Source organism: Phaenicophaeus curvirostris, chromosome 1 (assembly GCF_032191515.1).
Source record: "Phaenicophaeus curvirostris isolate KB17595 chromosome 1, BPBGC_Pcur_1.0, whole genome shotgun sequence".
In the NCBI taxonomy this organism is placed as follows: domain Eukaryota; kingdom Metazoa; phylum Chordata; class Aves; order Cuculiformes; family Cuculidae; genus Phaenicophaeus; species Phaenicophaeus curvirostris.
Window position 1 is genome coordinate 104,036,575 of NC_091392.1, and position 19,881 is coordinate 104,056,455.

The window sequence follows — 19,881 nt, forward strand, 5'->3', positions numbered from 1 at the left end:
GTTTATTGGGACAAGGTTCACTGTTAATTGCATTTAAATCCATTTCAAAGATTTGCAACTGAAAGACAGAGAGATATTCTGTCAGATTTCATCATTTACCTCTAGTTTTGAGCTCACAAGATGCCACAGAGGAAAGCACAGAAGTTGTAGTACTTACTGAAAATGCACATCTATCAGAATCAAGACAGACAGTATTTCTTCCCAGGCTATGTGTATGCAATTACTTTTCAGACACAAAGTGACCAGTTTTAAAAATGTAGCAGGACTAACATCTATGCAGACTTGTTGTTGGAGTTAAACTGTAGCTTAGAATAAGTTAAGTCTATGCATTAAGAATGTATTTTCCCAAATAATTCTTAATGAAAATTCCTAATCTTTATTACATAAGAAAGCTTACTGTGCTCTTTATGATTTTCACTGCTTTGTGTCACTGCTCTATTTCATTTAGTAACCTCCAATTTCTTAACACTTGGCAATATACTTTGTGTAAACTACACACCATTTTTGTTCTAAAGCATCACTCCATTTTTCTTCCTACACTCCCATTGCGTGGGTGGCACAAAAAAGCAAATACCTCTTCCTGCTGGTGCAGTTGCCACTTTTCATCTCTAGTACAATATTCATCTAATCAGACAGCGCCTGTAAATGCAACTTACAAGAGCAGGTTGTAATTTCATTAAAGATGTATTTACTGAGCTGAACCAGCTGTTCTGGGCTGGAATGCAAAAAAAGGCCCATGTGATTGCTACTCAGTCATTTTTAAGGCAACTGAAAAATACATTTGCTGAGCTAACCTCACTCTCCCAACAAGCTGGCACTGCTAGCTTCTTCTGTGTAAAAGGTTCAAACAGTTATTACAGTGTGTCATAAATTTTAGCTTGTAATTGAAAATCTCTTCACTTCCTTAAAAAAAAATATCTCGTATTACTTGCTATGTAATTACAGACTATGCAGCTGCTCTCTTCGGCTTTGCTAGAAAATCTGAAGACATGAAACATTGTACAAACCCTATTCAAATTTTATTAAATTGCTCATCATAGATATGCCACTCTCATCCTGAAGGCTCTCAAATAATATTGCTTTCTCCCTGTTACCAGGACTAAAAATCAAATGAATCAAAAGTTGATCCATGTCATATTGAGTTCCCCACCACACAGGAGATCATCAGCTCTTTGGCAGGAAAGTATAATCTCTATTTCTGCCAAGCAGACATCAAAAGGAAAGCTACCTGAACATGCAGCTGGAAAAAAACTTCAATGTATAATGGCAATTTTTATTTAATTTCCAGTAGATCCTGGTCATTATGCATGGCCACAACTGTCTGAGTTGCTTTAGTACAATTTTTGTGCCATTTCCTTTTGTCACGTATAAAGAAAAGAAATTATTCATGACATAATGAACCTAAAATTTCAGCCAAAGGCATAGGACTGGTGACCACACAATATCCCATTCGCCTTCAGTAGTTTGACATGAGTTGCACTTAATTAACTATTCCCTAGCCTTTGTGTACAGTGGAAGCTATGGTGTGATGCTGAATTCTTAGAGCAATTAAAATAAAATATACACCATGCTCCTCTATTTGTGATTCAAAATGCATTTCAGTCTTCAGTCACTGATTTGAAATGAACAGCTTCTGAAAAAAACCTTTACATGCCTCACATTGTACTTTGTTTCACCCTATTGGTGTAGTATCGACATTTTTAATAGCAAGTTATTAATTTACTGGGATTGGTTTAGGCTCCAGAAAGAATTTTCAAGTCTGAAGAATTTAATTAGTTCATTATCACAACAATGTAAAAGTGCTATGAAAACAGTTGGCATACTTAAGTCATGACACTGTTTCCTTCTGGTCCTTTCTTATCACTTTCTTAATTTCTGCCAAGGCATACACAGAAAACCTCCCTGATGAATCATATAATCATAGAATAGTTTGGGTTGGTAGGGACCTTGAAGTTCATCTAGTTCCAACCCCTCTGCCATGGGCAGGGACATCCCACTAGATCAGGTTACCCAAGGCCCCATCCAACCTGGCCTTAAACACCTCCAGGGATGGGGCAGCCACAACTTCCTTTGGCAACCTGTGCTAGCGTCTCACCACTCTCGTGGTGAAGAAATTCTTCCTAATGCCTAGTCTAAATCTGCCCTTCTCCAGTTTATATCCATCCCCCATTGTTCTATCACCACAAGCCTTTATGAATAGTCCCTCTCCAGCTTTCTTGTAGGCTCCTTTCAGGTACTGGAAGGTCGATATAAGATCTCCGTGGAGCCTTCTCTTCTCCAGGCTGAACAAGACCAACTCTCTCAGCCTGTCCTCATATGGAAGGTGTTCAAGTCCTTGGATCATCTTTGTAGCCCTCCTCTGGACCTGTTCCAACAGCTCCATATCCTTCTTATGCTGAGGATTCCAGAACTGGACACAGTACTCCCGATGAGGTCTTACAAGAGAGGAATAAAGGGATGGAATCACTTCCCTTGACCTGCTGGCTATGCTTCTTTTGATGCAGCCCAGGATATGTTTGGCCTTCTGGCCCGTGAATGCAAATTGCTGGCTCATGTTGAGCTTCTCATCGACCAGCACTCCCAAGTCTTTCTCTGCAGGGCTGCTCTCAATCACATCATCCCCCACCGTGTACAGAAAACAGAGATTGCCCCAACCCAGGTGCAGGACCTTGCACTTGGCCCTGTTGAACCTCATGAGGTTCTCACAGGTCCAGTTCTCCAGCCTGTCCAGGTCCCTCTGAATAACATCACATCCTTCCAGTGTGGCAACTACACCATTCAGCTTGGTGTCATCTGCAAACTTGCTGAAGGTGCACTCAATCTCACTGTCTATATCATTGATGAAGATATTAAACAGCACCGGTCCCAGTACAGACCCCTGAAGGACACTACTTGTCACGGATCTGCAACTGGACTTGAGCCATTGACCACTACTCTCTGAATATGACCATCAAACCAGTTTCTTATCCACTGTACCGTCCACCCATCAAATCCACATCTCTCCAGTTTAGAGAGGAGGATGTTACGGGGGACTGTGTCAAAGGCTTTACAGAAGTCTAGATAGATCACATCCATCGGTTTTCCCATGTCCACTGCTGTGGTTATCCCATCATAGAAAGCCACTAAGTTGGTCATACAGGATTTGCCCCTGGTGAAGCCGTGCTGGTTCCCATTAATCACCTCCATGTCCTCCATGTGCTTTAGCATAGCTTCCAGGAGGATCTGTTCCATGATCCTCCCAGGAAGAGAGGTGAGGCTGACAGGCTGGTAGTTCTCAGGGTCATCTTTTCTGCCCTTTTTTAAAAATGTGCACCAACGTTGCCCTTCTTCCAGTCACCAAGTACTTCTCCTGATTGCCATGACTTTTCAAATATCATGGAGAACGGCTTGGCAACCACATCAGCCAATTCCCTCAGGACTCTGGGACGCCTCTCATCAAGTCCCATAGACTTATATATGTTCAGGTTCCTCAGGTGGTCATGAACATGATCTTTCTGTACTGTGGGAGGGCATTTACCTCCCTGGTCACCATCTTGCTGTCCCATGACCCAGAAGGGTTCAGGAGAGTAGTTATCGGTGAAGGCTGAGGCAAAAAATGTTGTTAAGTACCTCAGCCTTCTCCTTGTCTGTTCATAAGTGATCACCATTCCCAACCATCAGTGGGGGTACATTCTCTTTGACCTTCCTCTTTCGATTGATGTACTTGTAGAAGCCTTTCTTATTAGTGTCTACTTCCCTTGCCAAGTTTAGCTCCAGCTGCACCTTGTCCTTCCTGATCTCATCCCTACACAACTGGGCAGCATCCCTATACATGTCCTGGGTTACCTGTCCCTGCTTGCACTGCCTATGCTGTTCCCTCTTCTTCTTTAGTTTAACCAGCAGGTCTCGACTCAGCCTCGTCTGTCTCTTCCCTTCCCTGCCTGATTTTCTACATATGGGGAGTGAACGCTCTTGCACTTTATGGAAAGCATCCTTGAATATTTTCCTACTCTGTTCCACACCCTTGTCTCAGAGAATCATGTCCCAGGGGATCCTACTGAGTAATTCCTTGAAGAGCTGGATGTCTGCTTTCCTGAAATTTAGTGCCCTGACTATGCTCCTCTGAATACAGAGTCTGTGAAATCTCAAATCAGGTCTACACAACGTTGGACAAGTAAATGCCATTGACTGCTAATGAGACTTGTTTTTCCTAGGCATTTTGAAAACTTCCACTGTAAGAACTATTTTGAGCTTTTAAATTCAAAATAGAGGCTATCATAGTTGTCTTAGATCAGTGACTGAATACAGCTAAAATTTGAACTGAAACCTTGCACCCTCAGAATAAACTTACGTCCATCTGCTATCGGTTTTAAAGAACAATCATTCATAAATTTCAGTGTAATTACATAGATAATCTAACAAAATGGCCAAGTACTTCTTCTAACCATATTTTCGAACATAATAATTTCTTTAGAAGTTGCAGTTAATGTGGGATCTTTATAATTAAAACTGTGAAAGTTTAAAATTATTTTCCAGTTATTACTCAACACACCAATCAGCAGAGCAATATTGTTTATATTTGTCACTAGAAATTACTGGTTTTGCTTTCCTCTTTGCATTCACATGTCACAAAAAAAGCTAAAAGGAAATAAGATGGGAAAATAGAGAAGGATTTCTAAAAGATTATGGGTTTAGTATCGCTGATTCTGGTATTCAGTGGGAGAAAATTATATATAGTGGGAGAAAATGCTTAAAAAGATAAAGTTTATCTTACTTTGCTATCACTGAACAAGACACTTTTGAAAGTTGAACTGACAAGAGACATATTTAAAAATTTCCAGTAACTGTTGAAGAAGGTACCTGGTATAACTGTCTTATAATCTGAGGATGAAACTGAAAGGAAATTGTTGAAAAAACAATAACAGGCAGATGTGCAAAGAACATCGTTAGGCGTAGAATCAGGAAATTGATATTGAAAACTGTAAGACAAAAAGCTGCACAGAACTGCTCAGTACATACAGTAACAAAGGGAATTCCTTGAGGGCTTCATATTTCACTGTAGATGTTAAAATGCTTAAAATAAAGAAACTTAGAAGCTGAAAGCTAATTCCAGTTATACCCTCAAAAAAATAAACAAAAGCCCTCCCATTTCATCAAGGAGGAAACACTTAGAAATTCTCTTCTTAATTTATAGAATTCCTATATTACCATTCTCTCATCCATCCATTCATTTGGATTATTTCTGGACAAATTTCTTTGTTTTCATTAAAAAATATAGGAAAAACAATAGCTTTTATTTTATATTTGCCAAGTTTATCTTGCTTCATTAACATAATGCAGTATAGTTCGAAAATCTCCACTTTTTGGACAATGAAGACTCTGCTTGCCCCTTTTTCACCCATGCCTGTGATGTTCTAGGAAGCAGATGAAAGTGAAGACATACCCCCACTTTCTTCTTTAAGATGCCAAAGCACAGTTAATGGAATCTTAAACAGCAGTGTAAAATCACTGCAAAACATTGAGCAGTTTCTGAGCCTGAAGTTGATTATAATTAGGATGTATCTGACAAGTCTTCTTTTCTTTTAGTTAAAAGCCCAGTAAAAACTCTTCCTATGCTTCCTGTTTCATTTATTCTTCTTTAGAAATATGAAAGAATAGAAAAAATTACCTCAAAGCACATATAACTATGTTTTTTACAGTAAGATACAAAAGAAAAAGAAGGAACATAATAATTAAAGAAACCCTACTAAAAGGGCAACCGAATCACATGCACTGTTGGTTTATCATCTACTACTTCTATGACCTAGAAGTGATATAAAACAAGGAGCACAATAGGAAGAATATATCACAGAAGCACAGTGTATTTACTCTGGACCATTCTACAATGCATAGCTAAGTAGCAAGCATAGAGAAAAATTCAGTCTGCTATCCAAAATTATGCTTGTCAAAATAATGTTTTATTTATTATATGCATACACATCTATCAATAATTTTTTAAAAGATCAATATAATCTCTTTTTTTAATTGCAAGGAAATTAATTTTAAAATGTAGCATTTCTATGTATACATAAACATACCTCTACTTATATAGAAAGGCTTTTTCTATATTTTGTATTGCTATGTTAATACATTTAACTAAAGAATTGCATGCTCACATCAGACATCTTGCAGAGCTGAGGATGTGGAAAATAAAAAAATGTATTCACCAACTCGAGTTTTGAGATTTTGTTTAAGATTTAGCAATTGAGAAACAAAATATATTACGCTAAGTTGTGAACATGACTAAGTGCTGTGTGACTCCAAGGAATTTTGACACATGAAAGCGTATGCAACGTTAAGCATCATATTTAGCAAGTGGATGAAGACTGCTAGATAACAGTCTTACCACATTTTTCACTTTGGTGGGGTGAAGATGTAAGACATGCTGTGATAAAAAAAGCAGAAAGCAATGTCTAACTTGTTTTAGTTAGGCCTGTATTAGCAGTCTGCTCACAGAGCACTTAATATACACTGACACAAACACCATTGCAGCTGCCCTTTTTTTAAGATCATGACTGGAGGAGCAGAAATAACGTTGGCAGCCAACCTATGTCAAGTCCAGTGTTCAAGGAATTCATTTGAAGAAGATCTAGATTTTTTCCCTTTTTTCAAATTCCACCAGCAACATCCCAGTAAGAACCAACACTAATGGAAAAGAACAGCCAGCTGTGATGAGGGAGGGAAAGGCACTTTTCATATCTCCTGTTGAATTTAAAAGCACTGTGCAGGAATGAATCAGGCTTTACAGGGCAAAAACGATTGGCTGGGTTATGGACACCTGGGTTCTCTTTCCTGTTCCCAGACCTATTTCTGTGTCAAGATTTTTTAATCTAATAATGATTCAGCTCCAAAACTAGAAAGAGTTCCAGAAAGCGAGGACCAAATTCTATTCTGCTTAGCTGAAAGAAGCCAAGTTATTTCAATGCCCTTGTATAAGGCAGACTCTAATCCCTTGATAACTCTGGAATTTTCCCTGTATTTGTTCCAGATTCAATGGATCTTTCTTGAACACAAGTGGCCTGCTTCATATTCCAGCTGTTTTCCACTTCTGCTAGCTTCTTCGTTTGTTTCCTCAAGAGGAAGGTTTCCATCCAAGATTTAACAGACATTAGCCAAGGAGCCAGAAAAGCCCACCACAGCACTCCACTTCTAAATCATCCTGCTAGGGCAACAGAGAAGTTCTGCAATCCTCCAGCCAAGTTTTCCCTCTTTCATTATCAGTGTATTATTATGAAGTCTACTATCATTAGTACATTCCTAAAACATCGTCATTTTTCTCCAGCAAATTCAGCGAATACCCATGTGCTCAAAATACCTATGCATCACTTTTCTTCCTTCCACAGGAACCCATCACCTTGGACAAATCAACCCAGAATGGGCTTCTCTGCTCAGCTGGCTCTGAAGCAGGATTTGTATTGCTAAAGACCAGAAATATGGGAAATAAATCTTGCCCATAATGTCAAATAACAAATGATGAGTTGGAGGGAGTTATTCAAGTATTACTCAATAATTGAAATTTGCCAGTATGCCGAACATGAATGTTGCTCTCACCTTCCTCTTGGTAAATCTGCATCATCTTTCTTCCACCGGACTGTTGGTGTGGGATCCCCTTGCACCTGGCACCGGAAATCCACAGCCTCCTCCTCCAGCACCACTTGGTTAATTGGTCGCCTGAGAAACGTGGGCCGTTCTTGAAAGAGACATTAAAATTCTTTAGTGAGTCAGAGAGTTGAAACGAACACTTTTGACTTTTCAGCATCTTTTTGTTTACACAGAACGAAGAAAGGAGGCTGAGCTCCACAAATTCAGACAAGTGGAACTGATGATGTGCATAAAGAGCCCAGAAGATGACTGACAGGCAGGAGAGGTGTTAGCTGTTGCATCCAGCCCTCACAGGAGAGCTGAGAGTCATGAGAAGGAAGCCTGTGCTAGTTCTGACTGCCCTCCTGCCATGCCAGTGGAGAAGCCTCCAAGGCCATGCCTTTCCATGTAAAAGTTTTGGGTCTGCATGGCTGCATACACAGATTGTGATCTAAAAAATCCTGTCTGCTCTAGTGATATATGAGCTGCCAATGGAGATAGCCTGCCTTTGGCAATAATCAATATCTTGATGCCTCCAAGGGAAATGTAAATTCTGTGTTATGCATCGTAGGCAATTGTGGACTATCATATAGAAGTCAGAGCTTCTCTGATTCTCGTTGCTAACTTCACCATGGGAAACTAAATTAAGGACTGAATAGTAAGTTCTGTTTACCCTTGTTATGTCAGCCTGCACAGCTACAAATATTATTAATCATCATAATGTTGTAAAGGCCTGCTTAACATCCAAATGCAGAACCACAATCTCATCTCATTTATAGTGGTACAAACTGAAAATACTGCTAATTTAATTTGAAAGGATGTCGAAGGGGTTAGATTCCAAGTTGCTTTTGGACTGCATAAATTTTGTTCTGTCCTCTCCTAGCCATATCACACTTTTACTGTCATAAATTATTTAAGTTAGAATCAAACCATTATAAGACTGTGTTTATATGGAACGGTATTTCCACTCAAGACAGGGATTTATTTAGAACTGTTTACACACTATGTTTCTCATTTCATTCTCAGAAAGTTGAAGGGTATGATGTCGCTGAAGAAAACATTCAAAATTAAGGCAGATGTAAGCAATACCAGACTCTGACTCAGGCAGATAGTCTTGATAACTACAGGGCTGGGTTTATCTGTTTGCTATCCCTGTTTATCATATCCAAGTAACAAACAATAATAATGATAAAAAAAATTAAAAGAACATAAATAAGGCTGCAAAATCAAGCATGCAGCACCTCAGTGCCAGAAGTACCAGAACTGAGGCCGCCTCTGTGCCATTTAATCACTCCCTTTCTGTTTATGCCTTATGGGGCTGGTTGCAATTATATGAACACATACTATTTCCCCCCAAAACATCTCCAGATTGTTGATATTAATTTAATAAGCAGGTGTATAATATTTTGCTTTAGCTGTACAATTTAGTTGGTGGCCTCCTGTCATATTACTCAAACTTCTGTTCAGAGACAGAATTATTAATTTCTGCATGACCTCTATTACACCGACCTTAATACTTCATAAACAATACACTTATTTTTACTTAGTCTCATAGCTCCTCTCTGAGGTGCAATGGAGATCAAATAAAGCAAGGTAAAAAATACCTGCTGCATTTTGATACTCAACCTGAGACATAAAATTGTATCTTTTTTTTTTCTTTTTTTCAAATTTAGCAATAATTTTGTGTGTTCAAAGCTCAGCTTTTCTCCTATTTCTAGTCCTGCCCGGAACTTCCAGGTTCCAGGAGCATTTGGGCAAGCAAATTCAGCTCTAGTCTCTCTGCGCACCTTGAAATCTCAGCCTTTATTCCTTTTCAGGTCTCTGTACCAGCCATTTATAACCTTCACTACCATCAGATTTTTTCTTCCTGTGCATATAATCTCCTGTCCCTTCCCAGTCTTCAGCAAGGTTTACTCCTACCCTCATTTATGTGTCTTTGCCAGCCTGCGCCTTGAGTCCCTCTGTTCCAGCCACTGGCTGTGCCAGGTCTCCCCAGATGCTGGCTGCTTCCTTAGTCAATTTGTCTCCTCCTAGCCTAGAATATTACTGTTCAGAAACCCAGAAAGTCCACAAGTCCAGTCTCTCTTCCAACCATCCATGCCTCCTCTTCATACCTCATAGCAAACTGACTTTTCTCCACTGTGTGTTCAAACGACACCTGAAGAGGAGCTTCTTTTCTCTGTGCCACTCAACTACAATCCATCTACGTTCCAGATCCATATGTGGATCTAGAAGGCAATGCCTTAATGAAACTTTCTGTGAGCTTGCAACAGGTTTTTATTTGTAACTTCTCTACTAGGAAGAGCTCAGACCAACCCCTGCTCTGAGTTCATATTCAATACATGCTACATTTTGGTATTTGTTTTTCAAGACATGATCCTAGGCCAAGATATTTAGATCAGTATCCTTTGAAGTGATTTGTAGAACCTGGTTCATTGAATTCCACATTGAATTTAAATATCTCTGCACATGCCTGTATGTTGTCTTGGCCCACATGCAAAAATATTTTTCACCATGTTTATAAAAGCTGCCTGTAAACAGCCAGGAAATGTATGTATGCATATTTTTGAAATTACTACTTCTGGCAGTAAGTGCTTCTATACAGGAGATGAGAATATAAATTCCTATAACATTTTGAGGAGAAACCAGCTGACAATACAGGAAATAGCCCAAAGGTCATTAAGTAAATCACTTGATTTCACATCAAAATAATTTAACAGTATACGTATATGTTTGTTTCAGACCAGCTTCTCAAACTGTGTATTTTCCAAAACAGTTAAGAATTTGCTAAAAATAAATAGCTATGTAAGTACAGATTCCAATCAGCAAGGATAAAAGTTAGCAGATACCAATAACTGCTATTTCCGTTTTTTTATCATCTCTGCATTTTGCAGTGTGAATGAAAAAAGGACAAGTTTCTCTCATATTGTTTCCTGTATTTGTATCACTCAGACAACCCCTTGAATACATCCACTAGCTAATTACACAGCTATAAAGTGATCAGAGTGAATGCCATTGCCAATGCAATTAACATTCTTTATGTGAGATTAACTGGATTTGAGTCACCTGCATAACTTGCTTACAACATTAATCTCTCAGGAGACAGAGCGCTGGCTGCCCAGGCATGCTAAATAAAGAAGTTTTCTTCACACATCCAGGTCAAATTTAATTTCAGAGCTAAACTTGAGAAAAAGTATTTTTTTTTCTTTTGAAATGACTTGCCCATAAATAAAGCTTTGTGGTATAATTGAACATTGTTATTCTGTCAACAGCATTGAGAACACATTCTTGAGAAAAAAGAAGAAAAGCTAACAAATTAAAACAATAGATGTATTTAAAAATTTTAATATAGCTATTTCATAATCTTTCACTGACTAAATAAATTACTCAGACTCAGTAAAATAAATTCCCAGACTCTCTCGGATGAGTATCAAAAATCTTTGAAGAGAACTATAAAACAGATCATGGTTATATGCCATGTCAACCAGTTGTGTTATTACTAGGATAACCTTTATAGTTTCAGAAAAAAATGTGTCTGCAGTTATAAAAGGGAAGCATTAATGCAATCTGGACACACACCTACAATATGTTGCAGCACTTGATGCATATGATGTAAGAAAAGTGACAGAACTGATCCCAACCAGAAACAAAGGTAAATCCTTTCCTTACTTTGGGTGCTGACACAAGATAAACCTAGAATTCACTTTTTCCCCTATTTAACAATTGGTCTGAGTATTACAGTCTATTAGAGAGACTTGCATGACCTTCAGATGTATTATTGCACTTTCTCTGTTCCTCAAAAAGTTAGACAACCATTTATGGGACTTCAATCTAATTAAAACAATCCTAACTACCTTAATATTTTTTCTCTGCTGAGGCAACTGTTATAGTGAAGGATTTGATGGTCCCTATAACGTAGAGGCTCAATATAATTTAGAACTGTCTTGCCTCTCTTTGCAGGAGAGAAGGCATCATTTCTTTAAAATGTTTATGTGTTCTAGAAAGAAGTACTAAAACATGAATTAAAAGGCTATGGGGAGGGATTTAATTACAAAGAGTTTAAAAATAAAAACTTTTATCACTTCAGTGTTCTGATATAAGGGGGGAAAAAAAGAAACATTAGACGATTGTAAGTATGGTTCATTTCAGAATGCTGACAATAGAGTTGATATTTTATTAACTGCAACATGATATGGATAAAATAAAGCTCTGCCAAAAATGGAGATGTAGAAGAAGACAGGATACTAGTATCACACTAAATTTACTTATGTTGGCCAAACAAATCAAAATACAAAAGTAGATTGTTTTGTATCTAAAGGCATTCTCCTACTTCCTCTTTTTAAGTACTTTTCCATGTTTCGTTTGAGAAATAAGAACTTGTGGAGACATTGCAAACTTCTACACCCTATGCAGTATCCAAGATGCAATGAGCTTATACAGTAAAGGCATGGAGCGCTGTTACAAGACACAAGTAAATAAGGAAGAATGATTTTTAGCAATTATTAATGGCTTTCTCATTTTATAGCTATCTCATTTATAGCTATCTACAACTGTAATAATTTCAGTTTTTATTGAGTATTAGATACAGACTTGGAGACCAAATCAGAACATTTTTCAGAGCAGTACCATTATCCCACTACAATTTGTCAGTGACTGCGGATATTGCAAAGCCAAACTGGCTCTTTGCAAGATGCCACATGTATACTGCAAGTCGGAAATAAAAAGATTTGAAGAAAAATAGGACGACCTTTACTCTGAAAGACAAAATATCCATTGTCAATTTCTCTTTCTTTAACTGTGAATGTATACATGGTTTTGGTAGATTTTCCATGGGGCTGGGAAAGGTTCTGGGACTAATTTCCCATACACGATGGGCAAGACTTTCTGATAAGGCCTTCCACAGAGACAGAGCTCAGGAAAGTAAATTGGAGCACAACATCTTCATTAAGGGGGTTTTGGAATTTTCCCTCTAACATTAAATCATCATAGAACACTCTTTTTGAAACTATGGTATCTCTTTCAGCCTGACAAAGTCTAGAGAACATCAAACACAAATACTTCTTCATGCTGTATCGTATCTTTTTCCACTGCTTGATGCCAGCCTATTGAAGTTGATATATTAAGGCTTTCATTGATTTCACTGAGGATCAGAATCAATATACAAGATATACCTTTGTACATACTCTTCAAACATACCATTTTAAGTCCAAAGGAACAAAAATCAGTCTGAAATACTGAAGACAATTTGAGAACTTACATGAGAACAGTGCAGTAGTGTGACAAAGTGATAAAAGGTCAACTTAAACAGTAATTCATACTTTATTTAATTTATGGCTCCATATTACGTATTTACAAACCAAGCTTTCTTGCAAATTGGAATCAAACTGTTTCTGTTTTGCATCTTGTTTTAATTCTGTTCAGACAAAGGCCATGAGCCTAAACATGCACAGAGCAGTCTAATTTATATCACTTAGACTTTTGAATTCAGCTTTTAAAACAGTGTATCCATAATAATAAAATAGCATGCTAGCTTTTATTGAGAGAGCAAGGATCAATGGATTAGTTATTAAATTCCTTTAAAGGCCAACTTAGACTTTGTGACAGACCCTGTCTTCTTGCTTTACTCCAAGATTACACCTTGGAGTCTCATAGACTAGCAGTGGTACTTAAAAGAGAAGACTAACTAAATGTAATGCCTAATGGTCACTATTCCAAACATAAAAATAATTTTGGGAAACACTACTTATATAATCAGTTTGCTTTATGGTATTTTATTGTGAAAGTTTGGCAGTTTTCTGCTAGCAGAAGAATCATGAGTTGAGAACAAAAGAAATGCAACCTGCACTAACAGCATGCCAAATGTCTAAATGTTAAATGCTAAGGTTTCCTATGCAGACAGAGTTGAAAAGAAAAATTACTTGTTTTGTGAAAGTTCTACATGTAATACCAACAACTGCCTCTCAGCAAAGGTTATTGAATGGGTACCCAGCCAAGTGGATACACTCTACATATGGGAAACTTTTATTTTCTCCTCCTAGTTCTTTCCAAAGTTCTTACTGCCCATTTTATTTAATTTTTTCTTAAACTCAGCAAAGGTAAAATCTTTTAGGCTAGGCTTCCATGCTGTTTCCCTCGGGCCATCAGTTACCACCACACTGACTCAGTTTTTCCAGAGGCAATGCCTCAAGCTAAATTTACTGTACAGGGAGCCAGAGATCTGTCACGAGTCACATGCAGAAATTAACTTCAGGTATTACAGAAAAACTTGCAAACCAGAAGTTGCAAGAGGCTGATTCATGGAAAGGTTTGAGAACTAGTATGTGACAGATCCTTTCCTACAGATTAGTGCATTTAGCAAGACCCCCTTCATGCTATGGAAAGGGTTTTGGGGTTTGTTATTTGGAAAAGGAATAGAGACATTAATAATCAGCTAATACACATTCCTCTCCAGAATCAGCACCAGCTGTAGGCCTGACAGCCACTTTATTAAATTCTCTAAATCTCTTAGCTAAGGTATCTTCATTTTCATCATAAACGCCATTTTCAAATTTGTTCAGAAGAGTTGAAGATGGACACATGAATAATATAGAAGTATTATAGTATTTTTAGCATATTTTTCTCCTCATGTTCCAACTTATCAATGTTCAAACTTATGAGTGATATTAGAAGAAGGCTGTGGACTTAATAGATGGCCTATGGTTTTGCCTGTATTCAGTGAAGTCAATCTGAACACGCACAGCCAATCTGATGTTTCCCAGGGTTGCTGGATTTATTTGATTTATTGTGTATGCTTAGACTGATTGGACTACCCAGTAGATACAGTGCTTCCTGGAAACATCATGGATAATACTCTCCAGTGCACTGTGCACGCACCCACCCACCACATATGCTGCTTGGAGTCCAAGAATGTAATACATCTGTTCTGTTGGTGGAAGGCAAAGCCAAGCCACCTCCTTTTTGTACAGAGCGGACCAGGACTAACTTGGACACATCTACACAGTGAGCTTGGTACACTGACATAGCGCTTCAGGGCTAGGCAGCAGCCAGGAAATAATCACAGGAGAGTCAAATTATCTTGTCAAACAGCAGATCATAACCTAAGCACCTGCTATTTTTGTACAGTACAAAGGAAGACAGGAAGGAAATACCTAGATAGATGAAGATATTTAGATGGGAAGATACCTAGATAGGAAAGGAAGTTTAAATACATTTTTCTTTGGGTAGTTTAACACAATTACAAAGAACTAAAATATCTAATTTTATTTATGGCTGACTTTGTTCAGTTTTCACAAAATAGACTTGTATGGATTGTATTTTCTGAGTTGATTGCTATGATTAAATCCTATAAAAAATTCAGAATACTGTAATTGGCTATGTAATATTTTACATATCAAGACAAACCTAACATTTTTTTGTACCTCTGCAGGATATGAAATTACATGCATATTTCAGTTTTTATTCCTACAGTTCAATGTTTTTTAACAAATTATTTTCTTAAGGATTTCTTAGGCTTTGTAGTTTAGGACTGCAATCTGCTTGCTCTCCACAGGGAGTATTACCAGAGATTATCAGTACTTAAAGTGATGAAGTAGATATGACATAAGTCTTTTACATCTGTATAAAGACATAACTTCAACAGATTTTCTGCAAATGACATAAGAAATTGCTAGAGATCCTTTCTGTGGATTTTTTTTGCAAGGTATACTAGTTTTTTCTTTAAGTCATATGCTTCCATGAACCCACAACTAACTAAGTGGAGTAGAAGCTTTTACAGTCTTTTAATGCTGGAAGCAACAAATCCTCAGTCACTTATGAGTCTTGTCTAGCAGAAACTTTTCTATGCCTTTTGTGAATTTCATGATATGTTTTTAAAAGTGGACAAACATTGAGTCGCACATACATTTAGACAAAGATGGCAATATGCGTGACTGAGTTTTCCAGTGCACCATATTAGGCAGAAGGTGAAAAAATCAGTAACATCCTCAGAATGGACATTAGGACTCCTGTGAAAAGTCTTACTAGAATTACAAGCAGTCTATGCTGCAATTTCAATATTGCATCAAGGACATCAAAAACGTGTAGCAGGAAGGAACATTAACACAACTCCTCTTCCTCCTATTTAAGTATATAATCATTTACTTTAGCAGTGAGGATTCTTTTTTCCTTATTGATTTTCTTTTATTTGTTCTAGACTTCTTGACTAGTTCCTACAAAACCACAGCTAATGGTAAATAGAAATGTCATGATGCAGGACATATCACAGAAGGATTTTGTGGCTTTGCTTCTTGTTAGCAGAATGGATCCAGCTCTGGTTTCAGTATTACTCTATTCTTGTTCTAGGCCCTAACCACAGGGCAAATGATCCTAAAACCTTCTTGCCTTGCCCATCAGGTCTGCAAGCTCTTTTACACAGGAAAACTGTCCTGTTTTGATTCATTTGGCAACAGCAAAAACGTAAATGATGCCTTGGGTTACAGGATGAAAGGCTGTTTCACACCCTCTAAATAACAAACAACTAAATTATCTCTACATATTCAAAAAGCTGATCTCAAGATTTCTCCAATGACTTTTTACTGATCAATTGAGCTCTTCAGTGCCCTCCTACAAAGATTTGATTTCACAGTCCCAAGAAAGAAGGAATTATTTAAATAGGCAATACTGCTCCAAAACTTTTAAACAGGCATTGTCAACTGTATTCCAAGTGGGTTCATTACATTTGGCAATTTTGTGAAAGACATCATTATGTCCTACATTACGGTCTCTAAATGTATGCATATCACTAAGCACCTCCAATTATAGTGAAACTACGTGCTTAAAAGGAAAATGTTGGGCCATCACAGCTTCATCATTATAAATTTCAGCCTTTGAAACCTGGTCTTCAGAAACTGTGAAATGCAGCTTAAGCACTACTACTGTGTTTTCTTAACCTTATTTTGTCTCATATTTTGATTAAGCACTGAGGTCAATTCAGCCCATGACATTTGTAGTGAAAAGGAAACAAAAGCGTGAATCGCCTTACCAAAGACAGTCAGTTCTGCCGGATCACTGTCTCGCTCTCCCACCATGTTTGTTCCAACACAAGTGTACATGCCAGCATCACTTTTTCTTGTATTGGAGATCATCAGCTTCCCACCACGTATCTGTTTCAAAACAAAGAATAGATTTTCAACTTCAGATTAAAAAAAGATATCAGAAAAAATCTATCTTTTAAGGCAGTGTGTTCCACAAATAAGACATTTAAAAGTTTTGTTTGTAAATATATGTATAGTTTAAAAGTTATAATCCTATATACTTAAATATATTTAAGCTCTTCTAGAACACATTTTATCCTACTGTTTCATTTTAACTGCATTTCAGGTGCTTTTTAGTTTTTCATTACATGCTTTACATTTCAAAGTTTACATTTCTTGCTGCTTCTTTGGCAAAGGAGAGTGCTTGTATTTCTTGCATGATGATATGTATGTAAAGCAGTCTTGACATTTCCCACAAGAAAAAGACAATGTTACTTAGTTCTATTCAGTGCATTTTATTTTACTGGTGTCTGAATAGTTTCCATGTTCACTGATTAAGACAGATTTTCTCTTTTCCTTACTGCAAAAAGGCTGAATCCAGCCCAAACTGAGAATTCACCTGACTCCCAAAAGACTTAACATTTTCCTGACTACAAAGGATGGTTATAGAGTGAAAGAGCAGGGTAGTTGAAAGAAATAAAGTAAGTAATTTGCAGCTTGTGAAGTCACAGTTTCAAAAGTTAGACAATTGAATGCTTCAGAATAAGTTAGTAACATGGCCAAAGAAACTTGAGAGGCAGTGAATGATAACTCTTCCTTCCTCTTGAGTAGACTCTAGCAGAAAGAGCTCAGCCCACAAATAACAATTACTTACATTGTTTAGCTTGAACTACCTCCTTAGGCATCCAAAGCCAAAAACAAGGTTCCTGATAGTACTTCTATATTGAATAAGGTCAGCACTGAATGAGCTACATACCATTACACACAACATAAAATTTTAGTGGATGAATATTAGTAATGAAAAGCTATGCATTTAAAAATTATGAATGAAATATGTCCCTGCACTCTAAATTTATCCCTTTTGCTTGCAAGTACCGTGACAGAATTTCTAATCACATGATAAGTTAGATATTTCACAGAATCACAGTATCACTAGGTTAGAAAAGACATCCAGGATCATCAAGTACAACTATTCCAATCAGCCACTAAACCATGCCCCTCAGCACCTCATCCACCTGTCTTTTAAACACCTCCAGAGATGGTGACTCAACCACCTTCCTGGGCAGCCTGTTCCAATGCCCAATCACCCTTTCTGTGAAAATTTTTTTTTCTGATGTCCAGCCTGAACAAGGAGCTTGAGGCCATTCCTCCTTATCCCGTCCCATGTCACTTGGGAGAAGAGGCCAGCTCCTTCCTCTCTACAACCTCCTTTCAGGTAGAGTAGTTGTAGAGAGCAATAAGGTCCTCCCTCAGCCTCCTCTTCTCCAGACTAAACAACCCCAGCTCCCTCCGCTGCTCCTCGTAAGACTTGTTCTCCAGCCTCTTCACCAGCTTCTCTGGACACGCTCCAAAGCCTCAATATCCTTCTTGTGGTGAGGGGCCCACAGCTTTGAGTATATCTTGAGCCTTCATTTTAGAACATGCATGGCAATTACTATACTAAATACATCATCACCAACGATAATGGAGTATTTATATACCTCATAGATATGACTGACTGAATTTATCTTTAAAACACCTCCTGATATAAATTCAGATATCCTTATTTCACTGAACTGAGATGTCATTTTAGTGAACTGAGATCTAGAAAAGGTACAACTAAATCAGTCAAAGACGTCCACTGAGTCCCCTAGCTAATTAAGCAGCTTACATGACCACATCTGCAGCTCTAGTGGACCTCTGTTATGCTGGTTACACAAATTAAGCCTCAAGAAGTTCAAATTGGAGACCCACAGCACCTCCTCCCCTTTTGGGAAAGCTCAGAGAAGCAAACTGCCAAGAGTAACGATATGTCTTTACAGCAAAGTTGTAAAGTTCTGCTGCAGTCAGTTGCAGAGCTTCAGTGCAGACCTTGTCTCTACTAATGATCTCCTGAGTTGTACTCACACTGATCCGCTCTTCCTTGTCATCAATACGGACTTTATCTTTCTTCCAGTAGATGGTAGGCTCAGGGTGTCCACGAGGTGGCTGGCACTCCAGTATGGCAGGCTCTCCAGCTGCCACCACAACATCTGTAGGGTTTTGGCGGAAGTCATCACGTAGCACTAAAGCAATAGATGAGGAAAAGAAGAAAAAAAAATAGTTGAAATGATGACATTGTAAGTGGGGAAAAAAATATGTATAATACTAAATGAACAAACAAAACTCTCAAGCATTATTAGATGATAACTTTGCAGCTTATATTTACTATAAAAGGTCTCATAAAAGAAATTAGTAAGGTGTGACCTTTTGTCCAATGGAGGCAGATTTCACATACATGTTTTATTTTTTCATTTTTTTTTTCCAGATAAGAATGCTGTTACATATTTAAACTAGAAATATCTTCAGCACCCATTAGTCTTTTGAACCCTGGCAAGTAGCATTGCAGGTCTGATGTCGAGTTCTTTTCATTACCGAAAACAATGCTGAATATCTGGCTTGCCTGTATCTCCAACTTCAGCATAAGCTGGGTAAAGAAGTGACACAATATCAAATGGCAGTGTTACACTTTGATTAAGGGTATTGTTATTATTTGCTATTTTTATCATTATCACCAAATACACATTGAAGCGATTACCAGTTCCGAAACATGTTGGAGAAATCAAGATAATGGTAGAGTGCTTCCAGCATATTTATTTCTTCCTTTTATTTTTTAGTTTTAGTATTTCTCTAACTTTGACCCATGCTGTCCCATGACATTGAAAGGAAAGAACATTTAAATCACGAAGCTGTTTGAGAACTGAATTAGCCAACGCAGGCTAGCTTCTTATGTAAATTAAGCTTCTATAAAGAAGGATTAGGTCCAACTAGCTGGCTTCAGTGTGTTAAAATGATATCCACTTCATCGTTATTCTTCCATGCATGTCCTAGTCTCTAGGTTAATTGACATTCTTATAAACATAAAACTGAAAATAGCTCTAGATGAGCTACTGAAATAGAATTTAGGGCATTTCCCTTCCTTGAATTTCAGCTACGTATGGCTTTCATTACAGCTTTAAAACAGTTCTTGCCCTTAATGGAAGCAGGGCCCTCTGAGAAATTAGAAAACACTGTATCCTAGTGAAGGGGCAAG

At 37.8% G+C, this 19,881-nt stretch overlaps 1 protein-coding gene across 16 annotated transcripts in view; it reads right to left on the reverse strand.

Annotated features, from left to right (window-relative positions):
• The window catches only part of ROBO2 (roundabout guidance receptor 2), a 905,955-nt gene that overhangs the window by 131,343 nt on the left and 754,731 nt on the right, over positions 1-19,881 (reverse strand). For all 16 annotated transcript variants that reach the window (XM_069870289.1, XM_069870339.1, XM_069870284.1 and 13 more), the window contains exons 3-5: positions 18,717-18,874; positions 16,619-16,739; positions 7,570-7,708 (exon numbers count right to left, since the gene is read on the reverse strand). In XM_069870289.1, the coding sequence (XP_069726390.1) occupies positions 7,570-7,708; positions 16,619-16,739; positions 18,717-18,874 (418 nt within the window). The remainder of the gene's footprint in view (positions 1-7,569; positions 7,709-16,618; positions 16,740-18,716; positions 18,875-19,881) is intronic.